Source organism: Ranitomeya imitator, chromosome 2, assembly GCF_032444005.1.
Source record: "Ranitomeya imitator isolate aRanImi1 chromosome 2, aRanImi1.pri, whole genome shotgun sequence".
NCBI lineage: Eukaryota > Metazoa > Chordata > Amphibia > Anura > Dendrobatidae > Ranitomeya > Ranitomeya imitator.
Genome location: NC_091283.1, coordinates 453574528 through 453590865, shown reverse-complemented (window position 1 = coordinate 453590865; position 16338 = coordinate 453574528). Strand labels below are relative to the sequence as shown.

The window sequence follows — 16338 nt, the reverse complement described above, 5'->3', positions numbered from 1 at the left end:
TGAAACCCAGCTGCATATACCTGCTTTATCCAATATATACACCATCTGAATAATATGCTTAGTTTTGTCACAATAGTCTCCCGTTACAGTGAAGTAATCAGCCCCATCACATGATAGTGTGGCACCCCAGGAGTTCAGGTACCACAGTGGTATTGCCTTCCTCTCGGGGAGGGTAATGCCATGCCTGGAGACAGGAGGGATCCCTTTGGCAGGTAACTTTACATGCAACACATTCTGACTCCATGCCAGAAGGGGGAGCTCTACACACGACTTGAGGGGAGCTGCTCCCTCTGGTTGGGAGGAGGAGTCAGTTGCTAAGCAGTTACAGTTGACAGTTGGTAGCAGACCGAAGGACATAGGAGCTAGAGGAGGACAGCTACTGGGCCTCTCTAAGCTGAGCGCAAAAACCGGGCACCGGGAGCCCGAGGTCGTGAGGAACTACAGGTCCCATGGCAGATCCAGAGGGGAGGAAACTAAAAGGGACTTGCCCACATAACACCTGAGGTACAGTAGCAATCAGAGTCCAGAGTCACCGTGAACAGAGACCCCAAAGAGACTGCTCAAGTTGCCTACCGTGCAGATACTGTCCCTGGACAGGGGAAGAAAGAGGGCCTTGTTAGAGAGCTACAGGCAGCAAGGGACCACAGACCAGCGCATAGTGGAAGGCTCCCAAACTGACCGTCAAGGGGATTTCCACTTGTCTTCAGGCTGCCTGGACTTCTGCGCTGCGGAATATGTTGGCGCTATATAAATAAAAATTATTATTATTATTATCTATACCTGTTGCTGGTACCCTGGACTGAGGCTGCTTAACACCAGTAAACCAGGTATAGACTGCAACCCTGTGTCCTCCAATTATTTGCGGCATTCACCATCCCTGCTAAATACACCGGGAGCCCTGGGGACACCGCTTCATCTGTGGGAAGCGACACCATCTTTGCTGCAGCACCATCGCCCCCAGAGGAACCCTTTAAGCAGCGTCAATCACCTCTGACCGAGAACCACAGGTGGCGTCATGAACTTTCCTTATTACCACAACCCCTTTATAGACCGTCCCTTTTACTTGGGCGATCAGGGCCACGGACCGGGTCGCTGCCACCGTGACCACCCCTTTAATTGTGACAGGACCCGGTACCGAGTACCCCACTGCCCTGACGGGCGACTCAACTGTAATCAAGGGCTATAATGAAGGAAACCAGATCTGAAAATCATCGTATGGACTCTACCCTATGGGAAAATGTAGACAAAGCTAATGTGTCTAAGCCCTGCCTGTGGGAGGCACATGAACGTACTGGGGACAAAAGAGAAAATTGCCTCCTCCGTCTGGAGACCTCACCAACCATCTCCACCAAGACCATGGAGTACACTGTTGTGATGGTGCTAATACTCTATACAATCCTATATGGTGAGAAGTTACCCAAGGATCCCCCAGATGTAGATTTCGATTCTGGTCCTGGTTGGAAATCCAAACAACTAGATCCTAGACAGGGTCTTTGTTACCAAACTGCATTGAAGAACACTCTTTCCACCACTGGTGTTACCTTCAGACATGACCGAAATGAGACTTTATAGTAGGTTGGATGCATTATGAGAATACTCCACTCATCAGGGAAGACAACAAAGGACGAGGAAGAGCAATTGGGCCAACAAAAGAGAAAGAATGTTAGCCCCCCCGCGTGAACCCAGAAGAAATACAGCGGGGGTCTCATGGCCTCATGGACCCTATAGGTTTTAATATGACAATTTTTCTATGGGTCATTTAGAGGTCAGGTCAGTCAGATGAGGTGAGGAGAAACTGGTTTTATTCAGTTTCTTCTGGTCTGCCTGGCGCCCAATTTTAACTGTTTTGATTGGTTATTGAAGTGCCCTTAACAAATTTATTCAAATGTGCGATTTCTTTGGGGTTCCTATTGCTCACGAAAAGACAGTAGGTCCTTCCAGAACAATTGAATTTTTGGGAATCACTTTGGATTCCCAAAAAATGGAGTCTCGTCTTCCTATTGAAAAAGTTTTGAAACTTCGCGTTGCTTTGTCTAAATTTTTGTCAAAAGAGAAGGTGACGCTTAAAGAGCTTCAGTCTTTGCTTGGATTATTGAATTTTGCAGTTCGAGTTATCCCCATTGGTCGAGTTTTTTGCAGAAGTTTATATGATGCCACCAAAGGCGTATCTTCACCTCATTGTCATATCAGGATTCATTCTGATCTCAAAGAGGATGCTAGATTATGGCTCACCTTTCTATCGGAGTATAATGGCAGATCTTTGTGGCAGTCATCCTTTGTAGCAGCTGATTCTTTTCCGTTGGTTTTTTCTTTTGACAAGCGGCTCGGCGGTAGCATTTTTTGTATTTCTCATTGGACCTTTTTCCAATGGCCTTCATGTTGGGTATCTGAGCGTTTGGTTTGCAATTCAGCTCTCCTTGAGATTTTTTCTATTTTTGCTGGAATTTACATTTGGGGGTCGCTAATGCAGAACTCTAGAATTTTATTTTTTTCCTCTAACCAAGCGGTAGTTTTTGCCATTAATACGTTGTCTTCAAAAAATACTGTTGTAGCTAAGATCTTGAGACAATTGGTGTTCGTATGTCTTAAATTTAATATATGGCTGAAGGCTAATCTAGGTCAGAGTAAATTGTTAGGCTTGACGGACTCTTTGCTTAATCGTCAGTGGTCACATTTTTTTCTGCAGGTTCCCAGGGCGGACCCGGAAGCAACCTTCTTATCCCCTGCAATATGGGACGTGATTACAATTTAATACCACATTTTATTAAAAATTCGTTATCTGTGAGATCATGGGCTGACTATTCAGCCGCATGGCGTAAATGGAATAATTTTTGCAATTCGAATTGTTATGACCCATTGGTTCCTAACTCAACAGCAGCATTGAAATTTGCTGCTGACATGGCTCAAATGGGTTTGTCATATTCAGCTATAGCTAAATGCCTTGATGGGGTTTCTTTTTTCCTCAAACTTCTGGCAACATTCCATTAACAAGTTTCTTTGCAGTCAAACAGTTTTTGAAGGGCCTCAAAAAGTCCAATTTTATACCTGATGCTAGAAGGCCTATATCTTTGGCTCTACTCAAGGATTTATGCTCTAGCCTCACTTACGTTTGTGTAAATTCTAATGAGGCCCTTTTATTCAGCGCGATTTTTTCTCTGTCCTTTTTTGGTGCGCTTCGCATTGGCGAGGTAGTTTCTGCCAAAAGAACTGAACCCTCAGGGCTCATGTTATTAGATGTTCAAATTCACGAAGCCTTTTTAACTCTTTTTATTAGAAAATCTAAGACGGATCAGTTAGGTAGAGGTGCTAGGTTGAAAATTCACTCTGCCTCTGATCCGTCCATTTGCCCTGTGAATTTGATGTCTAATTGGATTAAAACTAGACCTTTAATTGATGGCCCATTATTTATTCATAGGGATCTATCACCGGTCACAGTATTTCAATTTAATTCTGTTCTAAACAAAATGTCTGAATTTTTTGAATCTGAAGCATCTTAAAATTACTTCCCATTCTTTTAGAATTGGAGCGGCCACTGAGGCCGCTAGGGCCGGAATTTCTGAGTCTGGAATAAAGGAGATGGGTAGATGGAATTCCAAGAGGTTCAAACTGTATATTAGACATGATCTCTATGATTATTAATTTTGGTTTTCTTTTAGGTCCGTTAGTAATCTGGATAGTGGGACATTCTTTTGTCTTCTGGGCCCAGAAGAGGGCTAGTCAGCGAGTTTACACAGAGAACTTATCTTTTAATCCTTCCAATATTCAAGTTTGATGGTTTGGAGTTTGAGGTTTAAAATGGTTTTCAGTGGTAGAGCAAGTTAAAAAATGGTTGATTAAGTATCCTTCTCCTGATTTGATCATTTTTCATGTGTCTGGGAATGATCTCGGTAAAATCAGGACTCTTGACTTGTTAGCATCCATGAGATCGGATTTTATTAGTATTAGGCAAATTTTGCCCCTTTGTTCTTTTTTTTTTCCGAGATCATCCCCAGATTATTATGGCATAGCAATCATCTTTCTTTTCTTGATAAAATTCGGAGGAGAGTCAACAAAGCTATGGAGAAATTCTTTCCTTTAATTTCAGGTTTCTCTTTTAGGCAAGGTTTTTTACCAGGCCTTTATAGGCCTGATTTAGTTCATTTATCGGATATTGGGTTGGATATTTTTAACCTTGACTTACAGTCAATAATTGAAAAATGGCTGTGTGGTTTTGGGGGGGCCTTGGCTCGCTGAGCCTTGGCCTGGTGGGAAAACCACCCATGTATGGGTGGATTGGTTTATTGGAGTAATATGGAAATTGAGTTTTAATTGAAGTATTTATTTATTGGTATTTATTTATTTAACTTATGTAACCCTGAATAAACTACACGGCCATTTTTATCCAAAAAACTTTAGTGTTTGTGTTTTCTTTGTATGAATGGGTTTTATGAGGCCATGGCAACAAGATGGACTGAGACAAGCCAGGAACCTGAAAGAGATTGGTTGTTATGGAGGAACCATGTCTTTGTGGTCACTGGAGGAAGAAGTGACTTTGACTAATATTAATAACAGAGCTATAAAACTGCCGGCACTGAACCAATGTGACCTGTAAACTGAGATAAGCGAGCAAAGAGCAAAATACATATGTTTAGTCAGCCAGAAATTCCCTAGAAATTCTTCTGTAGAGGCCGCTCAGCTCACGGGTGTATCAGTGTAGTGAACAGTCTGGGGTGAGGAAGAAGAACACGGAGGAGCGTGCACTCACACTACATGAGCGCCGCTGAGCTCTAGACCGAGGAGCACTCATTCTGGACAAGCGAGCCTGTCCATCAAGCTCAGAGGAGACACACTCCATGCTAAATGAGGGGGCAAAATGGTGAACTGAGCACATGCCTCCGACAAGGTAGTGCCAAGGAGCCCTGATTTACATATTAAATAACCAGTTTTTCTAGACAGCAAAAGAAGTAAAATCTGTCGTACAGGCAAGATTTTTTTTTATAGAGGTCTAAGTCCCCTGTTTGACTGTACTAGCAGTTTAATTGGAGTTTTGCGGATGAGAGACTCCGTTTTAGGTTACAAAATGTCCTTAAATCAGATGCCCTGAGCTGTCCCATTATAAGGAAAGCTTACAGGGGTATTTTCATATCTAAGATCCTATCTCAATATGTAATGGGTGTAGCAATAATAATATTAGCAAATACTTCCAATTAGAAATGTAGTATAGTTCTTCTGATAAGCCAAGTTGCTTACCCTATGTGAAGGGCATTACAGTAGCTTAGATATCCATGTTTACGACCACTAACAACTAAGTGTCACTATATGAGTGGATAACCATGGATATCTAAGCTACTGCAATGCCCTACACATAGGGTAAGAGACATAGTGAATCAGAAGAACTATACTACATTTCTAATTGGAAGTACCGTATATACTCGAGTATAAGCCGACCCGAGTATAAGCCGACCCCCCTAATTTTGCCACAAAAAACTGGGAAAACTTATTGACTCGAGTATAAGCCTAGGGTGGAAATGCAGCATTTACCGGTGAATTTCAAAAATAAAAATAGATCACTATTTCCCCATAGCTGTGCCCCATATAGTGCTCTGCACCGTTCATTGTGCCCCATTGCTGTGCCCATATACGGTGCTCTGCACCGTTCATTGTGCCCCATTGCTGTGCCATATACGGTGCTCTGCACCGTTCATTGTGCCCCATTGCTGTGCCATATACGGTGCTCTGCACCGTTCATTGTGCCCCATTGCTGTGCCATATACGGTGCTCTGCACCGTTCATTGTGCCCCATTGCTGTGCCATATACGGTGCCATATGGTCCCTGCATGTCCCACATATATACACAGCTCTGCCGCCTGCATGTCTCACATATATACACAGCTCTGCCGCCTGCATGTCCCTCATATATACACAGCTCTGCTCCCTGCATGTCCCACATATATACACAGCTCTGCTCCCTGCATGTCCCACATATATACACAGCTCTGCTCCCTGCATGTCCCACATATATACACAGCTCTGCCGCCTGCATGTCCCACATATATACACAGCTCTGCCGCCTGCATGTCCCACATATATACACAGCTCTGCTCCCTGCATGTCCCACATATATACACAGCTCTGCTCCCTGCATGTCCCACATATATACACAGCTCTGCTCCCTGCATGTCCCACATATATACACAGCTCTGCTCCCTGCATGTCCCACATATATACACAGCTCTGCTCCCTGCATGTCCCACATATATACACAGCTCTGCTCCCTGCATGTCCCACATATATACACAGCTCTGCTCCCTGCATGTCCCACATATATACACAGCTCTGCTCCCTGCATGTCCCACATATATACACAGCTCTGCTCCCTGCATGTCCCACATATATACACAGCTCTGCTCCCTGCATGTCCCACATATATACACAGCTCTGCTCCCTGCATGTCCCACATATATACACAGCTCTGCTCCCTGCATGTCCCACATATATACACAGCTCTGCTCCCTGCATGTCCCACATATATACACAGCTCTGCTCTCTGCATGTCCCACATATATACACAGCTCTGCTTCCTGCATGTCCCACATATATACACAGCTCTGCTCCCTGCATGTCCTACATATATACACAGCTCTGCTCCCTGCATGTCCCACATATATACACAGCTCTGCCGCCTGCATGTCCCACATATATACACAGCTCTGCTCCCTGCATGTCCCACATATATACACAGCTCTGCTCTCTGCATGTCCCACATATATACACAGCTCTGCTCCCTGCATGTCCCACATATATACACAGCTCTGCTCCCTGCATGTCCCACATATATACACAGCTCTGCTTCCTGCATGTCCCACATATATACACAGCTCTGCTCCCTGCATGTCCCACATATATACACAGCTCTGCTCCCTGCATGTCCCACATATATACACAGCTCTGCTCCCTGCATGTCCCACATATATACACAGCTCTGCTCCCTGCATGTCCCACATATATACACAGCTCTGCTCCCTGCATGTCCCACATATATACACAGCTCTGCTCTCTGCATGTCCCACATATATACACAGCTCTGCTCCCTGCATGTCCCACATATATACACAGCTCTGCTCCCTGCATGTCCCACATATATACACAGCTCTGCTCCCTGCATGTCCCACATATATACACAGCTCTGCTCCCTGCATGTCCCACATATATACACAGCTCTGCTCCCTGCATGTCCCACATATATACACAGCTCTGCTTCCTGCATGTCCCACATATATACACAGCTCTGCTCCCTGCATGTCCCACATATATACACAGCTCTGCTCCCTGCATGTCCCACATATATACACAGCTCTGCTCCCTGCATGTCCCACATATATACACAGCTCTGCTCCCTGCATGTCCCACATATATACACAGCTCTGCTCCCTGCATGTCCCACATATATACACAGCTCTGCTCTCTGCATGTCCCACATATATACACAGCTCTGCTCCCTGCATGTCCCACATATATACACAGCTCTGCTCCCTGCATGTCCCACATATATACACAGCTCTGCTCCCTGCATGTCCCACATATATACACAGCTCTGCTTCCTGCATGTCCCACATATATACACAGCTCTGCTCCCTGCATGTCCCACATATATACACAGCTCTGCTCTCTGCATGTCCCACATATATACACAGCTCTGCTCCCTGCATGTCCCACATATATACACAGCTCTGCTCCCTGCATGTCCCACATATATACACAGCTCTGCTCCCTGCATGTCCCACATATATACACAGCTCTGCTCCCTGCATGTCCCACATATATACACAGCTCTGCTCCCTGCATGTCCCACATATATACACAGCTCTGCTCCCTGCATGTCCCACATATATACACAGCTCTGCTCCCTGCATGTCCCACATATATACACAGCTCTGCTCCCTGCATGTCCCACATATATACACAGCTCTGCTCCCTGCATGTCCCACATATATACACAGCTCTGCTCTCTGCATGTCCCACATATATACACAGCTCTGCTCCCTGCATGTCCCACATATATACACAGCTCTGCTCTCTGCATGTCCCACATATATACACAGCTCTGCTCCCTGCACCGTTCATTGTGCCCCATAGAAATCTCTGCCGCCGCCGCTGCTGCAATAAAAAAAAAAAAACACATACTCACCTCCCTTGATTGCAGCTCCCGGCGTCTCGATCTTCCTGGCGTCTCTGCTCTGACTGATCAGGCAGAGGGCGCCATGCACACTATATGCGTCATCGCGCCCTCTGCCTGAACAGTCAGAGCGCAGACGTCGGGAAGATGGAGGCGCCGGCCGGGAAGATGGAGCGACGCCCGGCGGCTGGAACGAGGACAGGTGAATATGACATACTCACCTAGTCCTGGCGATCCTCGCGCTGTCCCTCTGCCTGGTCTTCGGTGCCGCAGCTCTTCCTGTCAGCGGTCACCGGCACCGCCGATTAGAGGAATGAATAGGCGGCTCCGCCCCTATGGGAGGTGGAGCCGCTTATTCATATCTCTAATGAGCGGTCCCACGTGACCGCTGAAGAGAGGAAGAAGCTGCAGCACAGAAGACGGGGAGGAAGGCAGGGACAGCGCGAGGATCGTTGGGACTAGGTAAGTATACCTCAGCGCCCTCTCCCCCTCACCCGCCGACCCTGCCACCCACATTGACTCGAGTATAAGCCGAGAGGGGCACTTTCAGCCCAAAAATTTGGGCTGAAAATCTCGGCTTATACTCGAGTATATACGGTATTTGCTAATATTATTATGATTACACCTACTTAATAATGTGATAGGATCTTGGTGATGGGAATACCCCTACAACCATGGTGCCCATAACAGAATAGTGTCTATAACAGAAGCTGCAAAATTCATCAGTTCAAATGTATGAGTCCCAAGGGCGTAGCGACCACCTGGGCTGTGTCATGTGATGGGGTCAGAAAGCCCCTCGGTCTTATAAGACGACACCAGTATTATAAATGGTACGCGGTATTTGGGAGCCACATAACAGATTTTAGGTTAGGGCTCAGTAGCTTCAAGTTACACTTCTGAGTTTTATCCTAATCATAAGGGCAGGACCAATATTTTGAATAGTTACGAAACCTTTAGAACTTTTGGGTAACTTTGGGATCTATGATGCCCTTTTGCCCAGCTGTGCCATTTTTATTATCTATTATAAATCCTTGCAGCACAATTTTAGTAAAAGACATGAAGTTCTCAAGGTTGGTGATAATTAAAAGGGCTTCTCTGGTTTACAAAAGACATTTTCTAATACCTGGTTAGGGAATTCTGGATTAATAGAGGCTGATTCGTCATTCACAACCTTAGACAATTGGGTGGAGCAAAGAGCAGAGAACACCCACAAAGCGCTTCTCTGTGTCTAAGCAGGAACCAGTATGTCAATGCATTTTATTGATGTCACGTAATGCCCAATTTCTCCTGCGGTGGCGCTGTAGGAGACTTGCACACATGCTGTCAGCTTCCAGAAAAGCTTCTTACTGATTACTAGAGCTTATTTTCAAGGGACTTTTCTGCTGGCTGTAGAATGAGTTGGCTGTAGAATGAGTTAACTGAGAATCCAATGCTAGAGTTTCTAACTCATTTATGCCCTGTCTGAGTACCTCTCAGCTGATTTACGACCACAGATGACATCAAAGCAAAGCAAAGAGTCTGTAACAGCCATATGGTGAAAATCTTTTAATGAAAGTAAATTGAAAAAAAATATTTTTTTTTGCCACAAATGCATGATTTAAAGTAAAAAAAATGTTCCCGGGGTGGACAACCCATTTACTAATTAGTATTAAATCAGGTCGATAACGAATATATAATGCGATCTGAAAGCATCTTCTCTGATTTGCAATCACAATCGCAGCAGGACGGGATCAGTAAGTGATTCATTTGACCAGAGCTTTGTCTGGTGGTGGAGTTTCCTCATAGCTTCATCACCAAAGGTTTCAGGTTGCAGGGAAAGACCCATAAGGTCGACTTGGGTTTAATTTCATGCTACATCCTTGTCGATGGGGAAAATATTCTCTGAAGGCAACTTCTCAATCTACTAAGGTTTGGGCATAATTTGAATATTTCATCCCCCAGCCCCATCCATTATGTCTTCTACAATCCTTAAAAATCCCCTGGGAGTTATAAGGCCACAAGGAGACAACTTTTTATTCCATCTCCAATATTGTGGACTTTCTATCTATAGTGATCATGCTCCTATTGATGGTCTTCAGAAAATTGTTCTCAATGGTCCAATAAGAGATGTTCTCCAGAAAGTAATTAGCACTTAGTCTTTAATCATATAGGATAAAAAAATGGCAGAATGTGCACATATTAAAAAACAAAACAAAACCATAATGCTTACGCGTTTCAGGTAGAAAGACCTTTAATCATATCAGAAAAAGTGTGACCAGACTGATTCTGGAAAAATCCAGGGAAAGACAATTGGATAGGATGAAGAGTAAAGTGGAAGAAGGCAGTGGATCCTCTAGAAATTGGTGGATAATGGGGTTTTCCATTGTTTGACCCACTACTCCTCTGTCTTTGCACTTATAGTGGTGTCGTAAGGTTTCTAAAATATTCCACATGCATGAATAATCATACTCATTATTTGTATGTCAACTGGCCTGACCCCACCAACTTGGGCAGATGCTGACATTCATCTAATGTATGTAGTGGCCTCTTGACTATCTCCCGATGGCAGAAGTCAGGGAAGATCAGGACGGAGCAGATGGATTTAAACTCCCCAACCCTTTGGACACCAGAGGAGTCTGGCCGTGGCACAATATTGTCTTCCAGCATATCACTCACACAACCTGCTCTCCACTCCGGCTCCGAGAGAGTTGTCACATTTGGAGTACCCTCCTTTATTATTTCTATACTCCCTGTTTGGGAGTAATTGCTCATGTGTTCACCAAAGAAGTCATGAAACCTATAGCCCTAAATAATGACCTCTCCCAATGATGGAGCCGATTATCAAACATTACTGGAAGGTGTTTTTCCTTACATTTAGAACATTGCAGGACAACTAGGAAGACCTTTACCCTGGTATGTCTAATTAGATGTTGTGTATGGAGCTTCTTAACTTATGTGCCCACAAAGTTAATTGAGGAGCTTAAGCAAAAAAAAAAAAGCTTAAAAACACTTAAAACACTCTCCCTGTTCATTTACTTTGTGAGACGTTTTTCATATATTCAATGTCTTGAGCCTATTTTTTTCTATTTTGAAAAACTGGTGAAAAAAAGGGCATGTCATTCCTTTTAGTTGGTTCCTGATGGACTCTGCTCCCAAGTAGGCATTGTCCAATCAAAAGGCTATGAAAAAAGCAGAAAACACTCCAAGAAACGAAAAACTCCTCCACTATAACTCTTATGCCATTTTTAAGACGTGCCTGAATCATTATCTCTAACCTTCTGGTCACGCTGGTCTTGATGAATTGGGGCCTATACACAGTGTATTGCGAAAGTATTCGGCTCCCTGGAACTTTTCAACCTTTTCCCACATATCATGCTTCAAACATAAAGATACCAAATGTAAATTTTTGTCGAAGAATCAACAACAACTGGAACACAATTGTGAAGTTGAACGAAATTTATTGGTTATTTTAAAATTTTTGTGGAAATTCAAAAACTGAAAAGTGAGGTGTGCAATATTAATCGGCCCCTTTAACTTAATACTTTGTTGCTGCGATTACAGCTGCAAGTCGCTTGAGGTATGTCTCTATAAGTTTTGTACATCGAGAGACTGAAATTCTTGCCCATTCTTCCTTGGAAACAGCTCGAGCTCAGTGAGGTTTGATGGTGATCGTTTGTGAACAGCAGTTTTCAGCTCTTTCCACAGATTCTCGATTGGATTGAGGTCTGGACTTTGACTTGGCCATTCTAACACCTGGATACGTTTATTTGTGAACCATTCCATTGTAGATTTTGCTTTATGTTTGGGATCATTGTCTTGTTGGAAGACAAATCTCCATCCCAGTCTCAGGTCTTTTGCAAACTCCAGTAGGTTTTCTTCAAGAATGGTCCTGTATTTGGCTCCATCCATCTTCCCATCAATTTTAACCTTCTTCCCTGTCCCTGCTGAAGAAAAACAGGCCCAAACCATGATGCTGCCACCACCATGTTTGACAGTGGGGATGGTGTGTTCAGGGTGATGAGCTGTGTTGCCTTTACACCAAACATATCGTTTGGCATTGTTGCCAAAAAGTTTGATTTTGGTTTCATATGACCAGAGCACCTTCTTCCACATGTTTGGTGTGTCTCCCAGGTGGCTTGTTGCAAACTTTAAACAACACTTTTTATGGATATCTTTAAGAAATAGCCTTCTTCTTGCCATTCTTCCATAAAGGCCAGATTTGTGCAGTGTACGACTGATTGTTGTCCTATGGACAGACTGTCCCACCTCAGCTGTAGATCTCTGCAGTTCATCTAGAGTGATCATTGGCCTCTTGGCTGCATCTCTGGTCAGTCTTCTCCTTGTTTGAGATGAAAGTTTAGAGGGACGGCCGGGTCTTGGTAGATTTGCAGTAGTATGCTACTCCTTCCATTTCAATATGATCGCTTGCACAGTGCTCCTTGAGATGTTTAAAGTTTTGCAAATCATTTTGTATCCAAATCCAGCTTTAAACTTCTCCACAACAGTATCACGGACCTGCCTGTTGTGTTTCTTGGTCTTCATGATGCTCTCTGTGCTTCAAACATAACCCTGAGACTATCACAGAGCAGGTGCATTTATACGGAGACTTGATTACACACAGGTGGATTATATTTATCATCATTAGGCATTTAGGACAACATTGGATCATTCAGAGATCCACTATGAACTTCTGGAGTAAGTTTGCTGCACTGAAAGTAAAAGGGCCAAATAATATTGCACGCCCCACTTTTCAGTTTTTGAATTTCCACAAAAATGTAAAATAACCAATACATTTCATTCAACTTCACAATTGTGTTTCACTTGTTGTTGATTCTTCACCAAAAATTTACATTTGGTATATTTTATGTTTGAAGCATGATATGTGGGAAAAGGTTGAAAAGTTCCAGGGAGCTGAATACTTTCGCAAGGCACTGTATTTGAAAGTATAGAGCAAAGAAACTTCATCAAAATGACTACCAATGTTTTCTTGCAGTTTTTTTGCCTTGGAAAACTCACCTTAAAAACACCGTGTGCATATACCCCAGAGTAGCATTTTCTGAAAATGTTTCCTCTAAAAACCTCATAGTTTCTGAGTACCTCAAATAAAAATAAATCTGTGTGCACACATCCTAATAGTCTCATTTTGACCCTCAAACTCAAGGCTAGAGAAACCTATTGGATATAGACAAACGTAGATTAGGAGTTTGGGTTGTTCTTTGGTTAGAACAGCTGAACGATTGTCGTTCAAAGTTCACAAGATGACCATTTATTTACCCAAGCAAAAATTATCTCCATTTGTTTAACAAACCTCTGAGGGCTCCAATTACTTGGGGCTCATTCAGAGATGTCAGTATTTTCCAAGAAAAATGGATCAGTATTATTGATCAGAGTAAGGTCCGAGTGTTGTCAGTTTTTCTCATATGTGGAAACAAGCAAAAAAAAAAGTTTCTCCACTTTCTCCTATCCATCAGTGGACAGCACATGGATGGCATCAAATTTTTTCACAGACCCATAGACCTGCATTGCTGACACTCGGATCAATATCAGACATGTTTCTGCAATTTTGCATGGACCACTTGGTTCGAAGAAAAAATCTGACATGCGAACAGCCCCATAGACTGTTACAGGCACGGTTGCAAAAAAAATTGATAACACTTGTACATGAAAACTGACATCTGAATGAGGCCTTAGGTGCACAGTTCAGTTCCATCTAATGGAAGCGGTCTGGTTATTTACTCTCTCCTACAATGTATAATGGGTTGTGTTGGTGGTTACGTTGCTATTATTTATGCTAAACTTATCAAAGTGTTGCACAATGCTTGATCCATTTGGCACATCTTCAGATGCGTCACCTCCGTCCAGAGCTGTTTTTCCACTTTTTACTCTACCCCCTGCTAAAGTGAGAATTGTACATTTTTTTTACGTAGTTTTAAAAATTTGCAATCAATAAGTCTGTATTAGATCTTTTTTTGGCATAGATGATGCTGACATGGCAAGAGCAGTGTAACATAACAAAAAGTTGCACATTTTGGCTCACAGTGTGTAACAAAACCCCCCAAATCTTCATAATTTCCCCCCGTTGTATGAAGCTAAGTGCGAGCGCAATTGCTCTAAGATGCTACATGTATAAGTAATATTGAACTACTTACGGCTGTTCTTCCACCGTTCCTTCTTCTGCCATATAATTATATGGCACGAACCCCTTCTCGCCAGTCTTGGTGCCATCTGCTCTCAGCTTCTCCACCATCCACCAGTCCCCACTTCTGTCCAGAGCTTGGAAACGATCTCCAGCTTTGAAGCTCAGCTCCTGACGGCCAGTAGCTTTAAAGTCCCATTGACTTACATACCTATTGGTCGGTTGGTTGAGGTCGCCCATGCTGTACGGGGGATTCAACTACCTCACATGCACTCAGCCTAAGTCAGAAGAGACTGTTTACTGGCTAAGATTTTCCGGTCCGGGAATTGTTATAAGATGGGTGTGGATGCTTAAGAACCGCAGAAGAAAGAAGGTCGGATGAAATATGTAAATATCACAGGTCACAATGCAGTGATTGCGGCGTCCGGGCATTGGAATTATTACCTTTTACTTCCTCATTGCTTTTTACTATTAGCAGTAGAACCTCTGTCTCATGGGAGGAGACAAGTGAGGCAAGTTCACCTGCTTTTATGTAAGAGGAAGGAAAACCCAAGAATCAGCACTTAGTCATGAGACTTTCAAATCACCTATAAGATTAGCATTCAGTAATATAAATGTACGAGTCGCCTTCTTATATCAAGTTCCAAGAAGTAGAATTCAGGCACTTCTGTGTCTGGGAAATGCTTAAAAGACAACCTCTGTACCCACTTTGTGCCAACAGGAGCTATGCCAGCAGGTCCTGCCTGCGAAGGGCTCATTCAGATGTCAGTTTTTCACAGATAGAACTTGTACCTATTATAATCTATGGGGCCATTCACATGTCCATGTGTTTTTGCAGACTAAGTGACAAAATCATGGACGATTTTGTTCTGAGTCTCAGTTCAAACCCGCCAATGCAAATCCATGGGTCCATGTGTAAGGAGGTGGAGGTGCTACCCACATCCCCCCTTGAAGACACATGTGTTGTTTCAATGTATTTTGATGTGCAATGTGTTTAGTGATATGCCTTAATAGTAATGGAGTTGTGTTTTGCCAGCTACAGGTAGTTTCTAGAGACAATTAATGTTAAAGTTTGGGACTAGCCCAGAGTGGGAGGGGCTAAGGTGAAGGAACAAAGAGCGTTAACTGTCGGTAGGTCAGATAGGGTTTAGCCTGCAATGAAGCGGACCTATGGTCTGGCTAATCATTAACCAAATAATAGGCCTAACTAAAGAAGGCACTCCCATGAATGCAAAATCAATAAAAAAAAACAATAGGAAGCCTAAGTGCCAATAAAACGTATCAATATTTTATTAATCACAACAATACATAAAAACAAGTCTCATAGTAGCCAGTGGAAAATACATGTGACAGAATAATACTGTCTGCATATAGGAATATACCAAGTCAAATAATGTATGTACATATGCCTCACAAAGTAGCCACACATATATAAAACGATAGGGAAAGTGGTAATAAATATCCCAAATATATTAAAGATAACCTATCAAAAATGCCCACTCCAAAGATATCACTGCAGAAAGCAGTCAAATAGTGACTATCCCCCTGGACGAAGCATACCGCGAAACGCGCGTCGGGGTCCTTTTACTGAGCTGCGTACTTAGGTAATATGCCTTCCTTCTACTATTTGGCCGCTTATATGCACTATATGCACTGGTGATGCAACATGCTTTATGTCCTGTTCTACTGTATGGGGTTTCCTTTTTGCCTATAAGCAACTTTGTTATGACTATGCTTTATGGTGTTAACCCTTTTTTCATTGTTCACTTGAACAGTATTATGTATAGGTAGATACAGTGGACTTTTGTGCATATATTTGCCCTCTCCTTATCACCATTTCTAGCTGGTTTTGTATATATAAAGGCTTATTCTTTCCTACTTAGGTATATGATCTTATAGCATCTATGTATATGCGTTTATAGAGCAACATACTAGTATATACTCTGACAGCTTTCTGCAGTGATATCTTTGGAGTGGGCATTTTTGATAGGTTATCTTTAATATATTTGGGATATTTATTACCACTTTCCCTATCGTTTTATATATGTGTGGCTACTTTGTGAGGCAT

The 16338-nt window shown here is 43.0% G+C and overlaps 1 protein-coding gene across 1 annotated transcript in view; it reads right to left on the bottom strand.

Moving 5' to 3' along the window:
- Positions 1–14715, bottom strand: part of PTK6 (protein tyrosine kinase 6) — a 46030-nt gene extending 31315 nt beyond the window's left edge. The window contains exon 1 of the mRNA XM_069751114.1: positions 14284–14715. Coding sequence (XP_069607215.1) covers positions 14284–14510 — 227 coding nt within the window. The 5' untranslated portion in view covers positions 14511–14715. The remainder of the gene's footprint in view (positions 1–14283) is intronic.
- Between the last annotated feature and the right edge of the window lie 1623 nt (positions 14716–16338).